This window comes from Canis lupus, chromosome 23 (genome assembly GCF_011100685.1).
Source record: "Canis lupus familiaris isolate Mischka breed German Shepherd chromosome 23, alternate assembly UU_Cfam_GSD_1.0, whole genome shotgun sequence".
NCBI classification, from domain to species: domain Eukaryota; kingdom Metazoa; phylum Chordata; class Mammalia; order Carnivora; family Canidae; genus Canis; species Canis lupus.
The window spans coordinates 8,233,093-8,251,466 of NC_049244.1; the positions used below are offsets into that span (position 1 = coordinate 8,233,093).

The 18,374-nt window shown below is 35.6% G+C and overlaps 1 protein-coding gene across 4 annotated transcripts in view; it reads left to right on the forward strand.

Annotated features, from left to right (window-relative positions):
- OXSR1 (oxidative stress responsive kinase 1) overlaps window positions 1-18,374 on the forward strand; it is a 95,263-nt gene that overhangs the window by 64,560 nt on the left and 12,329 nt on the right. For all 4 annotated transcript variants that reach the window (XM_038570442.1, XM_038570441.1, XM_038570443.1 and 1 more), the window contains exons 7-12: window positions 1,031-1,132; window positions 2,227-2,360; window positions 7,429-7,477; window positions 8,056-8,121; window positions 10,670-10,792; window positions 16,289-16,324. In XM_038570442.1, the coding sequence (XP_038426370.1) occupies window positions 1,031-1,132; window positions 2,227-2,360; window positions 7,429-7,477; window positions 8,056-8,121; window positions 10,670-10,792; window positions 16,289-16,324 (510 nt within the window). The remainder of the gene's footprint in view (window positions 1-1,030; window positions 1,133-2,226; window positions 2,361-7,428; window positions 7,478-8,055; window positions 8,122-10,669; window positions 10,793-16,288; window positions 16,325-18,374) is intronic.

Below are 18,374 nucleotides of genomic sequence, written 5' to 3' on the forward strand. Positions count from 1 at the left end.
CTTGCATTTAGTTCATTAGAGGCCCACTTACTTTTGCCAGATGTCAAGGCAGCATATTATATGGAGCTTCAATTTCAGGTCTCAAACCATACACTCCTCCTACCTGTTTCTTCTGTGTTGCTTAGAATAGAAAATGAAAATATTTAATTTTATAATGTTTTCATGGCAGTATAAAAGGACAGAAATTTCGCAATATTTTCACATCAACTTTGAAAATATTCATACCCCTTGTATCCTTTTTCATTTATAAAAATTCAGGTGATAATACCATATCAGAAAATTTGGAAAGCGAAAGACTTAGCACTACTGCCTAATAATTATGTTCTAGTTCTATCCTTTTTCTAAAAAATGAACAGATTATATACTTCTGTAATAAGTATCAAAACTTGTGAAGAATTTTGTGTTCTTTTTTCTTCATAAATGCTGTATCATGAGTGGTTTTCCATATTTTCATATAAAATTCATTTACATAGCTTTTAGTTGACTATATAACATTTAAGTGAATATTCCATACTTAATAATTTCCCCTTTGTTGGGGAATGTTCATTCAGATTGCTTTTTCTTTTTTCTTCTGTTATCAAGTACCTTTGGCTTTTACCTAGATTATTTTCATGGTTTAAAGCTTATGAACTGGGCAGCCCAGGTGGCTTAGCGGTTTAGCGCTGCCTTCAGCCCAGGACGTGATCCTGGAGACCCGGGATCAAATCCCACGTCGGGCTCCTTGCGTGGAGCCTGCTTCTCCCTTTCCTGTGTCTCTGCCTCTCTCTATTATGAATAAATAAATCTTAAAAAAAAAAAAAAGCTTATGAATGCTTCCATGGTTCTTGATACATATTAGAAGGTACCTTTTAAAAGTGCTTTTTAGAGGTGCCTGCTGGCTCAGCCAGAAGGACATACTACACTTGATTTTAGGGTCATGGGTTCAAGCCCCACATTGGGTGTAGACATTACTAACAAAAATAAATTGAATTAAGTTAAAGTGCTTTTAGGGTGTTAAAAATAACCATGTACATCTTTATGTTCTTTACAGGTCCGAGGCTATGATTTCAAAGCTGACATCTGGAGTTTCGGGATCACAGCAATTGAACTGGCCACAGGGGCGGCTCCTTATCATAAGTATCCCCCAATGAAGGTGAAGTTCATAGTCAAAATACCACTCTAGCTCATGTCCCAGTTTCTTTTCAGAGCCTGCTCCTAGGAATAAATGGATTTGAGAAGGATGAGTTTTTAAAACTGTAAAGTGGGAAGCTATTTTGAGGCTAAAGGAATGGTTTATTTTTTAAAAGGAGTTGGGGGAGGAAATGAGGTTTATATGCAGGCAGTGAGTCCTGTAATTGTAGCCCAGACATACATGTTAGCCTGTTTGCTCAGAATGAGAAATACCTCTATGCTTTAGTGATATCATTTCAGTAAATATAAATTGAATCTGAAAAGCATGTATTAATTCTGACTACAGCCCCCTTTTATTCTTTACTGTTGATTATGTGTTTGGAAATTGGCTTGTGCTTTTATAAAAAAGTCACACAGAATAAAAAAATCACCCTAAATCCCACTATGTAAATATGACCTTCATGACTAATACCTACGTGCATCAAGCTAGTATGTTGCCATGAAAGTCAAAAAGAAGGAAGAGACTTAGGATGGACAGAATAATCAAAATTGTCAGTTACTGCAGAGAAGGTAGGAGGAGTGAGAACTAAAAAAGGCTGTTACCTAGGCATCATCAGTGATTTCTGTGATAGAAGTGGCTGAGGAGTTCTGGAAGAGAAGGCCAGATTATAAGGGGTCACGTTAAAACAGAGCTATGAATAAATAAAATCAGCAAGATCACATTTTTAATTTTGCTATGGCTTTATATATTTATTATTTATTTTTATTATTTTATTATTTATTACTTGATTGAGTTTTATTCTTATATTTGTTGTGATTTAAAATTTTTTTTTATGGTTTGGCAGTATAAAAATGGAAACAGAGGACATGAAGAAAGGGTTCTAACTAAAGGTCATTCAGTGCTGATACAGTTGGGCCCTTGTGGGCATTTCACCTGGGAAGCCAGCTATCTGTAGGATATTATTTGTGTGGAAAATATCCAAATAACTCTGAGTTCCAATAACTAGTCCAGTAGTGAACTGCTTATGTGTTGAGAAGCTGTTTATACTGAAGACTTCTGGCCACAATACTTTACTGAGTTGTCAGAAGTTTATATTATATTGAAAATTCTTTCAGGTTCTAATGCTGACACTACAAAATGATCCTCCTTCTTTGGAAACTGGTGTTCAAGACAAAGAAATGCTGAAAAAATATGGAAAATCATTTAGGAAAATGATTTCATTGTGCCTTCAAAAGGATCCGGAAAAAAGGTAAAATATGAGTTAAAGCTTATGTTTCTCTTCATCTAATATTGTAAACCATTGTGGGAAGTCTAGTACATACATAAATTCATGTGAAGTAAATTATTTGTGTGTATGCAAATATATTTATATCTACTTGAATACAAACTTTAGAAAAAATATAGAGAGACTGTTACAACTAGATTGGAAATGAATGAATTAACTTTCTCCCTTCTTTTTAGTATATGGCATATTCTAAAATTCATGTTTCCTGGTTAATTTTTTTTTCCTGGTTAATTTTTTTTTAAGATTTTATTTATTTATTCATAAGAAACAGAGAGAGAGAGAGATTGAGAGAGAGGCAGAGACACAGACAGAGGGAGAAGCAGGCTCCATGCAGGGACCTGACATGGGACTCGATCCCGGGACTCCAGGATCAGACCCTGGGCTGAAGGCGGCGCTAAACCGCTGAGCCACCCTGGGCTGCCCTGGTTAACTTTTTAAAAATTTATATGTTGTGAATTCTGTGTTAATAAAATCCCATGTTAGTGGGATAGCTTGTTTTCAATTTGTATTAAAAGTCATAAGCAATTATTTTAATACTGTTTATAATTTTAATAATAAAAGAAATACACATAGCAAATGTTATATCTAATGCCAAATAATCATATGTATTGCCTTGTTGGAAAGATATTTTAATGAGTAGACCAAAAATGCAAAGCACTTACTTGTAACACTAGACAGATTGGATGGCAAGTAAGTGAATAAATATGATAATCTAAGGTATGTATCTTTATGAATTAAACAGAATCAAATAGATGTAGGAAGTCATTGAGTCATCATTTTATCTTTGAGGTCAGCCACCTCTACCTAGTTATTGAGATGGGACTTGAATCCAAAATTTCTGAAAGCTGGCTCAGGGACTGATCCTGGATTCCTGGGATCGAGTCCCACATTGGGCTCCTTGCATGAAGCCTGCTTCTCCTCCCTCTCTGCCTGTGTCTCTGCCTCTTTCTGTGTCTCTCATGAATAAATAAATAAAACCTTCATAAAAAAAAAATCTCTGATTCCTTAGCTAGGGCTGTTTCCACTGTATCTCATTTTTCTATTTCGCATATATATTTCACTCATTTTTTTAGCACTGAGAATTTTTAAATTTTGATTTCTCTAATGATAACAAAAATAAATATTTTATTTGACATCCTTAGTCATGTCTTTAGTATATTTCATGAGGCTTCAGAATTTACTGTTGGAAATACTGGAAAGGGTAAGAAAACAGGTAGCAAAGTTCAAACCTCTGCTGTTAGAACTTTTTTCCTATTTCTGAATAAATTGGTATAAAAGATAGGGAACACTTTTGCTTCTGCTTAATTGACTAGAATAACAATTCTTTTGTTACAAATACCTAGAAATGCTGAATAAATTTGTCAAATTTACAAAACCAAATCCAGAGATAAGGTTGCAATTAAAGGGAGGCCCTTGAGTGCTAGAAATAATAAGGAAGACCTAACTCAGAGAAGAAATACCATGAGCTAATCCTGTAGCTACCCTCAGTGGGACACTCTTCATTCTAATAACACGCTCGGTTAGATTTCTAACTTCCATATGGGGGCTGGAAATGAAATATTGGGCCGTAGCCAATGGGGATTCTGAACTGAGATCCCTGTTTATGGCTAGCACCTTTTCAAGTCAGCCTTCTGAGTAAAAGGACAGACCAGAAGACAAAATATATGACCATCATCACAAAAACACAAATCTCTCCTGAATAATCCAGTCCTCTGACCTGGACATTCTGTAAGTTGAGAGTCTGAATTTATACGACCCATATTATCCAGGAACCCACCAAATTAAAGAATAAAAAAAATTATTGCCAAGCCAGTTATATTTCTGGCAGAAGCAATTAGAAAACTGGACCGTTTGAATTGTTCCAAATTCCAGATCGATGAGATTCCTGCAAGTAATGCCCTGAAGAGATCTCAAGCTGAAATTATAAAATACACAGCAGACTAGAGTCAGCAAACATAGCAGACTAGAATCAGCAGACACAGCAAGCAGAAGGATTAGTGCTCCAAGAACTTTGGATGATGCAAAGATACCTGAAAAGACTATAAGTATGTTTAAAATAATTAAAATCCTAATGGAGGAAATCAAAACCATAAAAAAAGAATAATATGACTATGACTAAAAAGCAAAACAAATGGAGCTGCTAGTAACTAAAATTTAAAACTTAGCAGATTCCCTTGACACTAGACTTAGTGTTCTGATAAATAGAAGATGAAAAAGGAAAAATAGCTTTAACGTGGAGACACCTGGCGGACACCTCCTTCACAAGTGATCTAGTTTAACATCATCTAATAAGACAAACTGATGATTATATACTCCCAGATAGGATAAAAGGCAGAGGGCATATCACCTCCGAGGTATTCCTTCCCCAAATTTTTCACTTCAGTCTGTAATGAGAAAACATCAGATAAACCCAAATTGAGGAATGTGCTATAAACTCCCTTAACAACACTCTTCAGGAGTAAGGAAAGGGGTGACTGAGAAAGTCTCACAGATTGGAGGATATAAAGGAGACATGAAGGCTAAAAGTGAAACGGCTAGATCCTGGAGCAGAAAAAGGATATTAGTGCAAAATTCGGGAAATCTAAATAAAGCCTGTAGTTTATAATATTGTACCAATATTAATGTTTTAAAGTCTGTAGCAATGTTAATATTTTTAGTTAACTTTTTTGATAATTATACCATGGTTATGTAAAATGTTAACATTGAGGGAAGCTGATGACAGTTATATAGGAACTCTACTATCTTTGTATCTCTTCTGTAAGCCTAAAATTATTTAAAAAGATAAAAGAAAAATATCTAGAAGCTATAGAACATCTTATTTCCAGTTTGTAAATCAAAATTATACCTTATTTAGAACATTTCTACGTTTTTTTTTTGTTTTTTTTTTCAATTTTTATTTATTTATGATAGTCACAGAGAGAGAGAGAGAGAGAGAGAGAGAGAGAGGCAGAGACATAGGCCGAGGGAGAAGCAGGCTCTATGCACCGGGAGCCCGATGTGGGATCCGATCCCGGGTCTCCAGGATCGCGCCCTGGGCCAAAGGCAGGCGCCAAACCGCTGCGCCACCCAGGGATCCCAGAACATTTCTACGTTAAAAAAACAAAACAACTTCAGTAGATTGTTAAACAGAACAGCCAATAAAACAAAAAAGAGGTAATTTATTGACTACTGATAAGTTACCAAGTACTTTTATAAACACCACATATATCATCTCATTTAATTTTTACAGTAAACCTATGAGGATGGCACTGTTATTTCCTGTTTTACAAATGAAGAAACTGAGTCACAGAGAGGTTATGTGACATTGCCCAAGGTCACACAGTTAATAAATGTTGGAGCTAGAATTCCAACCCATACAGTTTTAACTACGGAGTTTCTGCTCTTAACTTCATCACACTACAGTATACTGAGGAAATTGCTCAGAATGCAGCACAGAAAGATTTTTTGTTAATGGAAATATAAAAGAAAGATGAATGGGGGATCGAATGGAAAGGTTTAGTGTGTGTGCATGCACATGTATATACATATAGATGTATGTATAGACTTTCCAGGAGAGATGATAGAAAATGGGAGAAACAAAATTAAAAGCAATAATGGCTGAGCATTTTCTAGAATTAATGAAATATCTATATTCTCAGATTAAAGAATCACCCCACCCCACCCCCAGCATTCCAAGCAGTATTTCCCTTTCTCCATTTGTACACAGGTCACAAAACCGGATACAAAGTCAAAGAGCATGTGTTAAATTAAATGCAAGCTACGGGGGCAGATTACCTACTGAGAAATAGCAGGTTAGACTGACTGCCACTTTCTTAGTAATAACAGTAAAGGCCTAGGGGCCAGAATATGCTGGAACAATGCTGAGAGAAAATAACTGTTAACCCACAATTCTCCATCTAGTCAAACTACTATTCAAGAATAACTATGGAATCAAGATTTTTTCAGACAAAAATAGAGTTTCCAGCCACATTTTATCACTTCAAGAACTAGAAGTTTTTCTTTGGAAAGAAGGAAATGATCCTAGAAGAAAGGGATGAATCATAAAAAGCAATGTTGTACAAACTGTTGAATATAATGAAATCCTGACTGAATGAAAAAATAGGAAGGGTAATGTCTACTTTCAATTTGTATCACACTTTTACATCTGTTCTCTTAATCTGTACAGTAATCCTTTGAGGCTCTGGTTCTCCAGCATGAGTGCCCATTAGCATCACCCGAGGAGTTTTCAAAACTACCAGTGCATGGGTTTTCCCCCACAGATTCTGCTTTAATTGGTACAGGATATAGCCTGGATGTCAGGATTTGTCTTGAAAGTCCTAGCTATTATAATGCAGTCATGTTTAAGAACCACTGCCTTCAGGGGCTTGACCAGATAATACAGAACCTTAGAGAGGGTTATGTGGTAGATGTGCGGTGTACCAGATCCAGTCTCTTAAGTGTAGGATTTTTTATTCTTTATTCTCAGTCATACTAAAAATTTGTACATTTGACAGTGATGATGCCTTTATTCCAGTTGTACATTTGAGTTAAAAACTGAGTTGAGATTCATTTGGGAGAATATATACATTACTTGTAGAGTCTCTTGAAGTTGAAGGCTGGCAGGCAGGCAGGCATATGTTAAGAGACATAAGACTTCATTTGGTCCATTTCCTCTTTGTGAAGTTAAATATATTTTTATGCCTTGTTAAAGTAAATATTATCTAGTCTTCCTGGAAAATGATATTCTTGGGAAAAGAATAGCAAATATTTTGGAAGCCACTAAGAAGTCATGATTCCAAAAGAAACATTTCACTAATGAATTTTGCAAAGGACCTACAATAATTATAATCAACATTTCTGTTTGAGTTTTCTTCTCTACTCAGTGTCTTGTACCGAGTTAGTTTATCCTGCTTTTTGCTTTTTAGCCCGTTAAGGAAAGTGAAGAACACTGAGATTTTATCTTGCTGCTCAAGAACTCATGTTTTCATTTTTGAAGATGGAAACCCACAGTTACACTTGAATTAACTATTAAAACATTCTTTTCTGGTTTTAGACCAACAGCAGCAGAACTGTTAAGGCACAAATTTTTCCAAAAAGCAAAGGTAGGAAATTCTTACTTTTGATTTTATGTTCATGTGATACTCCTCAGTTACCTAAATTAGATTCACTGCCCAAAGTTGCTTTTTCTTAAATGATAATGTTTGGAAAAGTGATGGTAGATCAAATAAAAGCTGGGGGCATTATCTGTATAATTTTTGGTAATTAAGATACATGCTCTAGAATTAATAAATGTATTTTTCATATAAATTAATTTAAACATCAGGTTAAATTTATAACAGGGACAATGCATATTAACTTTTGCCATTATAAATATAATCTTTGAAAAATACTGAACTCTTATTTCAGGGTTTACTACGGAATTAGTAAACATCTCATTTCCCAAAGAGAACAGATAAGTGGGATTTTACTGTAGTTAGAAATGTGGGACCATGGTCCCAAAGAATATAGGGTAAAACAAGCTTTTCATAGATCCTGGTTCATTCAGTACACTAAAGCTCTGTCCAAATTGGGAAACTGTGGTAGTAATGTACAATTACTTTAATTGTAATGAATATTTCTGTGTCAGTTTCTTTGGTTTGGTAAAACTTGTAAGAAAAAAAAATTTATTTTTCTTCTCCAGAATAAAGAATTTCTTCAAGAAAAAATACTGCAGAGGGCACCAACTATTTCTGAAAGAGCTAAAAAGGTAAATGGGGATTTAACTCTGGTTTCCTAGGAAATTGGTTAAACTTACTTCTGCATTTTAAAAGTATATGTTAAGTGATGCTTTGTTAATAATTGTAAGTATTACTCACTTTTTTCCAATCCTTTCTTTTAGCAATCTTTGATATATTCATTCATCAAATATAATTACTCTAGTATGTTTAGGTTTGCTGTCTACTAGAATGAAAAGGTATGTTACACAATTGATGAATTAATTCTAGACTGTTAAATCATTGTTTGTAGCTACCAGAGTGAGTTGTGACATTTGGCCCTTTCTTCACACTACACAAAAAACAATCAAGACATATTAGGAGGACTATAATAAAAAAAGACAACAAGTGGGATAAAGATGTAGAGAAATTGGAACCGTCACTTGCTAGTGATAAAAGTGTGAAATGGTACAGTCATTTAGAAAGTAGTCTGGCGGTTTCTAAAAAAACTAAACAAAGCTGCCGTATGACCCAGCAATTCCATTCCTCGGCATATGTGGGAGAATTGGAAACATACACACAAAGATATGTACATGAATGTTCCCAGTAGCATTATTCATAATAACTAAAAAGTGAAAACAACCTGATTATCCATCTATGGATGAATAGATACATAAATGTCACATGTCCATAAGATAGAATATTATTCAGCAATAAAAAGAAATGAAGTACTGACAGATGTCATAATATAGATGGACCTTTAAAACATTATGCTAATCATGAGAAACTGGTTACAAAAGACCACAAAGTATATGATTCTATTTATATGACATGTCCAGAATAGGCAAATGTGTAGACATAAAGTAGATTTGAGGTTGCCCAGGACTGGTATTATACAGAAATGGACAGTGACTACTAATGGGTCTGGGATTTTTTTGCAGTATGGAGGAGTGATGAAAGTGACCTAGATTTAATTATGGAGATGGTTTCACAGCTTGGAATATACTAAAAAATGATGTATACCTTAAATGGGTCAATTATGTGGTATATGAATTATATCTTAATAAAGCTATTACTTAAAAAGAGGAGCTTTTATACACTGACACCACCATGAATAAAAAGCTCTTGGAAATGGGAAACATTATAGAAGAAATGAAAATAGTTTTAATACACAGGATGTGTGGTGAAGCTGAGGAAATTTCCCAGAAAATAAAGCCAAAAGGCCAAGAGATAGAGAACAGGAAAAAAAAAGACAAAAGCATTAGAGGATTATTTGAGAAGGTTCAGTCTTTGAGTAAAAAGTTCCAGAAAAGCAGAATGGAGAAAACAGAAGAAAGGAAGTCACTGAAGAAATAATTCAAGAAAAGTTTCCAAAAAGAATAGTCACAAATTTCCAGATTGAAAGAGCCCAAGTATGTGGCACAATGAATGGAAATGGGCCAGCACTAAGGCACATTGCCGGAATACTAGAGGCAAAAAGAAGATCCTATAGCTTCCAGAGAAGGGGAAAAGATCATGGACAGGATTGGAATTGTAGTGACATTAGTAGCTCCTCTGTGCGTCTGGTCACAACAAAGCAGTTGTATACAATGTTATGAAAGAAAGTGATTTCTACTAACCTAGACCTTTTTTTAAAAACAGACAAACTGTAAGTGAAGTGTGGGTTGGAATCAAGAAAAGTTGCGAAATGCATGGCTTTAATTAACATGCCATGTTAATGGAGGAAGTGCTTAAACTGAGAAAGAGGGAGTCATGTGGCAGGTGATAGAGTGAGATCTGAAGTCCAGACCTGGCATGAAACCAGTCTAGGGTGGAGCAGATCAGGAGGCTTGGGTGACGGTCTTCCTCAAGAAGATAATCCTGATTAGTACCTAAAGTATAGCAATGTGGTGAGAGGGGATTTACACAGCTGGGAGAGAATTGGAGGTTAAATATGACAAGTACATAGAGATAAGAAAAATATTAATTCTTGGAAACAAGAGTTATACAGGAAAGAAAGGTAATTATACAATTAGGCTTAATTATCTCATTTATATAATCATGTCATGGAAATACTGAAAAAGATCGATTTAACCAAAATTTCACTGTATCTTGAGAAAAGAGTCAGAGGGGTTGATAATAGGATTAAGTTCTCATCTTTCATAGTTGGAAGTCCAGTAGTAGATAGTTCCTAAAACCAAAAAAACCTAGGGGGAATAATTAGAACACATTACTTAGAGAGAAAAATATAAATTGAAGAAGAGTATGCCAAAATGAAAAACTTACACAGCTACAGTACTCTTGAAACTGAAGGTATAATTGTGATTTTTAAAATTAAAAAAAAAAAAAGAATCTTCTTTATCTTGGTTTTATTTTGAGGGCTGAGGTTTTTAAAAAAATTTTTTTAAACCTCTCAGAATGTGAAACCATTAATAAGATTTGGCCTGTGACTTCACATAAGGATTTGGATGATGTTTGGGTCCAAGAGTATAGGAGCATAGGGAAAGTCAGTGGTTGGAGTAAAGACAGGTAGTGGAGCACAGAGAGCAAGTAAGGGGTGAAAGATATACATAGTGTATATAGTAAATATTAAACACTACCATAATCGACATCCATGTACAGGTTCGGAGAGTACCAGGTTCCAGTGGCCGCCTTCATAAGACAGAAGATGGTGGCTGGGAGTGGAGTGATGATGAATTTGATGAAGAAAGTGAGGAAGGGAAAGCAGCAATTTCACAACTCAGAGTAAGTCTTGTTAAACTGTATGGTTAATATAGAGCTCTTTTTGTCTGAAGCCTCTGAGATAATACTATATTCTCTGGTTCTGTTCAGCTTAACCAGCTAAAATATAAAAAATAAGATAGTGACAGAATTTCCTCAAGCAAGTTATCAAGAGTAAGAGCCCATTTAATTCTACATGGAATTAATTCTACATGGAAAAGTAGACTGACATCTTTTTGAATATGATATTTAGAGTATATAAAAATGGCAAAATCTAGAAATATAACCTACTAGGCCTGAGGTGAGAATACACTGGATAAGATTAATGGCTGATTAGACATTACAGAAGAGATCACTGAACTCAAAAGCCTAAAAAAACAGTCCCTGAAGACTGCTAACCTTTGACCTGAAGAGGAACAGTATACCTTTCTTTAGTTGGTATATCCTGGATAGGCGCTGTGTGTGTGTGTGTGTGTGTGTGTGTGTGTGTGTGTGTGTATCCTGGATACGCGCACTATAAGCAGCGAAGACAAAGGTCTTGTTTTGATTTTTTTTTTTCCATTATTTTTGCCTAAAGTTAATACCTCAAGTTGATTGATAGGACTCATTCCCAGGAATAGAAATATATATGGGAAATATTAATGTTTAAGATTCATCACAGCCTTGACTGCCTAGAACCTTTTTGTGGTATGAGTGGTGAGTAGGTGGTGTATCTCTGCTTAAAAGATCTGCTCTACCATAGCACTTATGACTTTGCTTATCAACACTGAATATTTGTTGGTCTTGTCAGATGAAGTCTGAGTCTAGTCTTTTTGCAAGCTAAGTTTGTAAAGACCTTGTCAATGAAAATGGGCAAAAATTTATTATGGTCTAACTTTGGAAAGTTCTTCAAAAGATAACGAATATAAATATTCATTTCTAGTACGAGTTTATTAAATGTACGACTGGTTTCTTTTCTCCTTTTTTCATATGATTCCTCTTTAAATTGACTTTTTGGTAATGTTATGTTAAAGTAATCAGAGAAAGCCAGAGATACATGAATCTTGTAGTTCTAGCCTCCTGTGCAAGAGTTGATACAGTTTTTTCTCTGGCCAAAAAGTAATATTTGGGAAGATAAATTATAGTATTTTCAATTCTGATTATTATCCCCTAGCTATCTGCAAGAAAAATTTATTTGAAATTTTGTAGTTCTGAAATACTTATAGTAGCTTTTCTATAACCTGACACACTGGTGTATAAACAGCATTGAAAATTATGTACTTTGTTCTCAGAATGAATAACTTTCTGTATTTCTTATGTTATTCTTTTTTTTTTCCTTGAAGATTTTATTAGTTTATTCATGAGAGACACAGAGACATTGGCAGAGAGAGAGGCAGGCTCCATGCAGGAGCCTGATGTGGGACTTGATCTTGGGACTCCAGGATCACACCCTGGGTCAAAGGCAGATGCTCAATTGCTGAGCCACCCAGGCGTCCCTCTTATGTTATTGTTACAGCCATTTTTGATGACATGACTTCGTTTGTAAGAGGAAACTCTTTTAAAACTAGATTGAATTATATTGAAAATATACAGTATAATCAAGCAGGTGGGGTGCAAGGATAGTTCAATATTGGGAAATCTTGTGATATTAATAGGCCTAAAGAGAAAACAAATACCATTCCTATTTTCATACATTCTGAAAAAACTTTGACAGAATCTAATAGGCCTAACAAGAGGAAAAATCATACTTTTTTTTTTTTTTTTTAAGATTTTATGTATTCATGAGAGACACAGAGAGAGAGGCAGAGACACAGGCAGAGGGAAATGCAGGCCCCATGCAGGGAGCCTGATGTGGGACTCCATCCCAGATCTCCAGAATCAAGCCCTGGGCTGAAGGTGGTGCTAAACCGCTGAGCCACCCGGGCTGCCCGAAAATATATTTTCGTATTCTTACTTTCATATGTTCTGAAAAAACTTCTGACAAAATTCAGCACATGTTCATAATAAAGATTCTTAGAGATCCACATTTCCATCTTTTATATCATTTTCTTTTTTCTGAAGAACCTCCCTTCACATTTTTTCGTAGCATGGATCTACTTGTGGTGACTTCTTTGAGGTTTTTGGTCTGAAAATGTCTTTATTTCACCTTTGTTTTGAAAAGATATGTTTGGTAGGTATAGACTTTTAAATTGATAGGTTTTTTTCTTTCAGTATTTTAAAGAAGTTTCCCTGAATTCTTGTTTGTATTGTTTCTGTTGAGAAGTCTGCTGGTATCCTTGTCTTGTTCTTTTAGAAGTTCCATGTCTTTTTACCGTGGCTGCTTTTAAGATACTCCTTTTTGAACGATATTGAGCAATTTGATTATGGCATGCCTGGGTTTGTTTGTTGACCATGTTTTTTGTACTTGGGATTTATTGAGTTTGCATCTGTGGGTTTCTAAGTTTTTATCAAATAGGGACAGTTTTTAGCTATTATATTTTCAAATACTTTTTTCTACCCTTCATACCTTTAAGACTCTAATAACCTGTATACTAGGCTGCTTAAAATTGCCAGTTCACTGATTTTTTTCACTTTTTAAAAATTCTGTTTTTACTCAGTTTCATTTTCTATTGCTGGCTTTCAAGTTCATTTTTTCTTCTGCAGTGCCTAATTGCTGTCATTCCCATTTGATCTATTTTATATTGCAGACATTGTAATATTTTAGAAGTTTGATTTTGTGTTTGTTCATTTTTACATCTTCATGTTTCTATTTCTCGAAGATAACTGTAATAATTACAGTTATAATAACTATTTTAGTTCTTTCTCTGCCCATTCTAAGACTTATGTCCGTTCTGGAGCAGTTTGTTTGATTATTCCCTTCATTATAGCTTGAAGAATGTTTTCCTGACTTGAGGAAATAGGGCTAATAGTCCAAGGAGACTGAGGCAGATAAAATCAATAAGGTAAAGTACCATGGAGAAGATAGCTGCACACAGAGAGAAACTTAGACGTCTACAGAGCTTCCCTTTTGAGTGTTCAGCAGAATACTCTTCAAGAAATACATGTGAGAAAACCACCTGAGACTAGATAACAGCATCCAACACTCACAGAGAGCCAGAGTGGAGAAGCCTATAATTCACAAGACATTGGGTAGAGTTCTTAGAAAGGTCTGGTCTAAGTAGTGGGGGAGCATATGATCCTAGGCTGAACACTGCTCCAGATCCAACTAACAACTCATAAAGCAATATTCAAAAGGATTAAACAATTTCTAAGTAACTTGACTGTATTCCAGAACAAAGCTTAAGAGATTTATAGCAATACAAAATTATCAGCATGCAACAAGGTAAAATTCACAGCATCTGGCATCTAATCAAAGATTACCAGGTATACAGAGAATCAGGAAGACAATAACGGTGAACACAATTTATGCTCAGGTCTTAGTCTTTAATGTCATTCTCTACTAAAAGAATTAGGACTCCTTAGAGAAATGGCTGATCCTGGGGCTTACATACAGAAAATTCAAGATGAATTGGGAATATCTTCTTTTGTCTAAAAAGTTTTTTTATTAAAAAAAGTCATAGGGATCCCTGGGTGGCGCAGTGGTTTAGCGCCTGCCTTTGGCCCAGGGTGCGATCCTGGAGACCCGGGATTGAATCCCACGTCAGGCTCCCGGTGCATGGAGCCTGCTTCTCCCTCTGCCTGTGTCTTTGCCTCTCTCTCTCTCTCTCTCTCTGGGACTATCATAAATAAATAAAAATTAAAAATAAATAAATAAATAAATAAATAAATAAATAAATAAATAAATAAATAAATAAAGTCATAATTTTAGAATACAAGGGCCGGGGCAGCCCCGGTGGCACAGCGGTTTAGCGCTGCCTGCAGCCCAGGGCCTGATCCTGGAGACCCTGGATCGAGTCCCATGTCGGGCTTTCCGCAGGGAGCCTGCTTCTCCCTCTGCCTGTGTCTCTGCCTCTCTCTCTCTCTCTCTCTCTCTCTCTCTCTCTGTGTCTCTATGAATAAATAAATAAAATCTTTAAAAAAAAAAGAAAAAAGAATACAAGGGCCAAGTTGAATGAGCTTCCACTGACCAAATTAGAGAGAATTTAACTATCAAAATTATTAGGTGCAGTAATAAATTTCAAATCATTTTAAAAAATAGGGATTTATGAGTCTATGCCAAAAATGAATAGGTGGATAAATAAGTGGTGGGAAAGGACTATAGTTCATTATTACAGTAAATTACCAGTGCTGACTGGTAAGTGTGAAGGAGTATTGGAGTGGAAAATCATCATTTTATAGCCATGATAAAGCAGTCATAAAGATTAGTTCATCAGAGGATGCAAAGTATAGGGGAGAATTTTGATGAACAGGATGTTTACAATTCTTAAAGTGTCTCTCCACAGATTGCCTATTAGTTGCAAAGGGAAAAATAATTACTGCATACTGAGAATTTGGAAAATGCCTTCACTAGATGATTAAAATTTACTGTGAAATTTACTGAAGTTGGTACCTTTAGTAGTATGAAGTTATATAAGGGAATATCTCTGTTCTTAAGAAATACATAGTGACTCTTCAGTGGTAAAACAGCTATGTTAGATGCAACTTATTCTCAAACAGTACAGGAAAAATATGATTGGCGAAATAAATATATTTAAAAAGAGAAAATGAACATCTAAATAGTAAAGCAGATAAGAATAAAAGGTTAATGATGGGTGAATCTGGTATAGTTGTGTTCTTTGTACTATTCTTATTCTAGTAACTTTTCTCTCTACGTTTGAAATTATTTCCAAATGTTAAGTTTAAAGAAAAGGTTTTGATTTGGCCATATACTCTCTGTTATTTACTAGCTATCACTTGAACCTTGAATTTCCTTAATAAAATGGTGATGAAAGTTCACAAAAACCTAACTTGAGCTTTTAAGTAGTCTAAATTTATGCTTAGTAGAATTTACCATAAATTGATACTTGTTTAGAGATATGTTGAGGTTTCTGTTGTTGTTATTGTTGTTGTATTCTCCAGTTGCCTATATCTAGAATCACTACTTCTGATTTACTAAATAAATTTAGATTCTATTTTCATATGGCAGATTACAACTGGTTTTTCAATTTTGGCTGAAGAGTATTCTCCATTAAAGCCCATAACCCAAATTACTCTGCTTTGAGGATGTGCTGAATGATTAGTTTGAAGGCATATATTTAGTGTGAGATTTTATGTATATAATATGTTCATAATCAGTAGAAAGAATTGTACTTTGAAGAATGTGACCTCCCTGCTGCCTGAGAACTTAGGCCTTGAGTCCCATTATGTTTGCTTATAAACCTCAAGTTATGAACTCTTAGAATACTGTAAGACATTGATGTATTAAAGGCTACCTGGACAAAAAATACAATAGTATCATGATATTTTCTTTTTCCAGAAAACTTTCACTAGAGTTACCAGTGACTTAACTTATGGATCAAAATGAAATGGAATTTACTTACATTTCAACATTCTGTGCAGTTTGGAACTGACCACAAGTAACCTAAGTTGTACGTTAATAAGCATTTTTTGTATTTCTTTTAGTCTCCCAGAGTGAAAGAATCATTATCAAATTCTGAGGTAAGTAGTTGTGGGTTTTGATTCATTAAATGTTATGTGCTTTTGTTTTGTTTTGCTTTAATGTTAAGCACTTTTTTTAAATATGTGCCTAAATGGGAATGAGAATTTATAGCATTCAGATTTCATCAGGGGTATCAATTCTAAGTTTAAATGGATTTCTGCAGTAAGTTGGTGCCATTGCACTCACTTTAAAAGTTGACCTAAATACCCAGAAAGATGTTTCTTCCTTTCTTGCCTGACTTTATGACTTAAAGTCTTGGGCAGCTTGAAGTGGAAGGTAGTCTTTTTGCATTAATCAGTCCAGGAATTTGTCATATCCTATCTTTCCTTTTTGTTTCTGCCCCCTTTTGTTTCTCTTATGATGTAGATTCTTGTCTTTAGTTATTGCCTCTTGTGATAGGGAATCCTACTAAACTATTAGGTTGGCCTGCCTTATGCTCCTTACAATGAAGATAACCATCACTGAAGACAACAATCATTTCAGGGTATGCATCCTGTAATACATTCTTCCTTCTGGCAGCTTGCATTCCAAGCTCGGTATTTGATTTAATGATACATACCTTGCCCTCTTAAATCAGTTGCCGTCTTAAATCAAGCACAGTTTTTGGCCCTGTGCTTAAAAGTACTATTTTTTTCCACTTGATTTGTGGAATATACAATATAAATTTTTGCACACAATTACGTACAGGATTTGTGTACATAGTATTGTTTAAGCCTGAAAATAAATAACTGTATTTCAGCATATTTACAGGCCCAGTATCTGACAACTTCTATCAGAACTGTGGTTCGCTAAGATTTCTGGCTCCTTTTTTTGTTTCATGGTAGAATTGCATCTCCCTATTCCTTGTTACTCATGGCCACGGCAGTTACTTTGGGCAATGAAATGCGAACAGAAGGAACCCTTCTGTTCCTTGGGTTCCCCTTGCCCCTACCACCACAATCTGCATCCCTGAATGAGGATGATAACAAATGTAGCCTCTGCTGTGCTCCCTTCGGCAGCACATATACAAATGTAGCCTCTGCTGACCAGAGATAGACATGAAGTGTGTGTAAGAAATAACTTCTTTATGTAATCTTCTGAGAATTTAAGATTATTTCTTACTCTAATTTAATCTGTCTTGACTAATTCTTAATTTCTCCACAGTTGAGTGGAGAGGGCATTTTACATATTATCCAAAGTTGTGGGCAGCCCCGGTGACACAGTGGTTTAGCGCCGCCTGCAGCCCAGGGCGTGATCCTGGAGACCCTGGATCAAGTCCCACATCAGGCTCTCTGCATGGAGCCCGCTTCTCCCTCTGCCTGTGTCTCTGCCTCTCTCTCTGTGTGTGTCTCTATGAATAAATAAATAAAATCTTAAAAAAAAAAAAGAATTCAAAGTTGTTCTTGTAATCTCCATGTCCTTTTGCCTTAATTGCAGCCCCACATGGACTCTCAGGCACCTCATACTCACACTTCTGTCCTCACTACTTTGAGTGTCTCAGTGGGTTAAGCATCTGCCTTAGGCTTAGGTCATGAACCCTACGGGTCCTGGGATCTAGCTGTATTGGGCTCCCTGCGTAGTGGGAAGTCAGCTTCTCTCTTTCCCTCTGTGCGCCGCCCCTCCCAGCCCATGCACTCTCTCTGTCAAATAAATAAAAGCTTTAAAAAAAAAAAAAATCTGTGGTGAAATAGATGTAACATGGAAGTTACCATCTTAACCATGTTTAAGAGTACAGTTCAGTGGCGTCCAGTACACTCACACCGTTGATCTCCAGGTGAACAATCACCCCATTTTTTCCTCCCCCCAACCCCTGACAGCCACCATTCTACCATCTCTGAATTGTACTATTCCATGTGTACCTCATGTAAGTGGAATCATATAATATTTGTCTTTTGTGACTGGCTTATCTCTCCCAGCATAATGTCCTCTGGGTTCATCGATGTAATAATATGTGTCAGATTTCCTTCCTTCCTCCCCTTTTGAGGCTGAATAATATTCTACTGTCTGTATCTACCACATTTGTTTATCCATTGACTGGATAGCACTTGGGTTGCTTTCATTTTTGGGCTG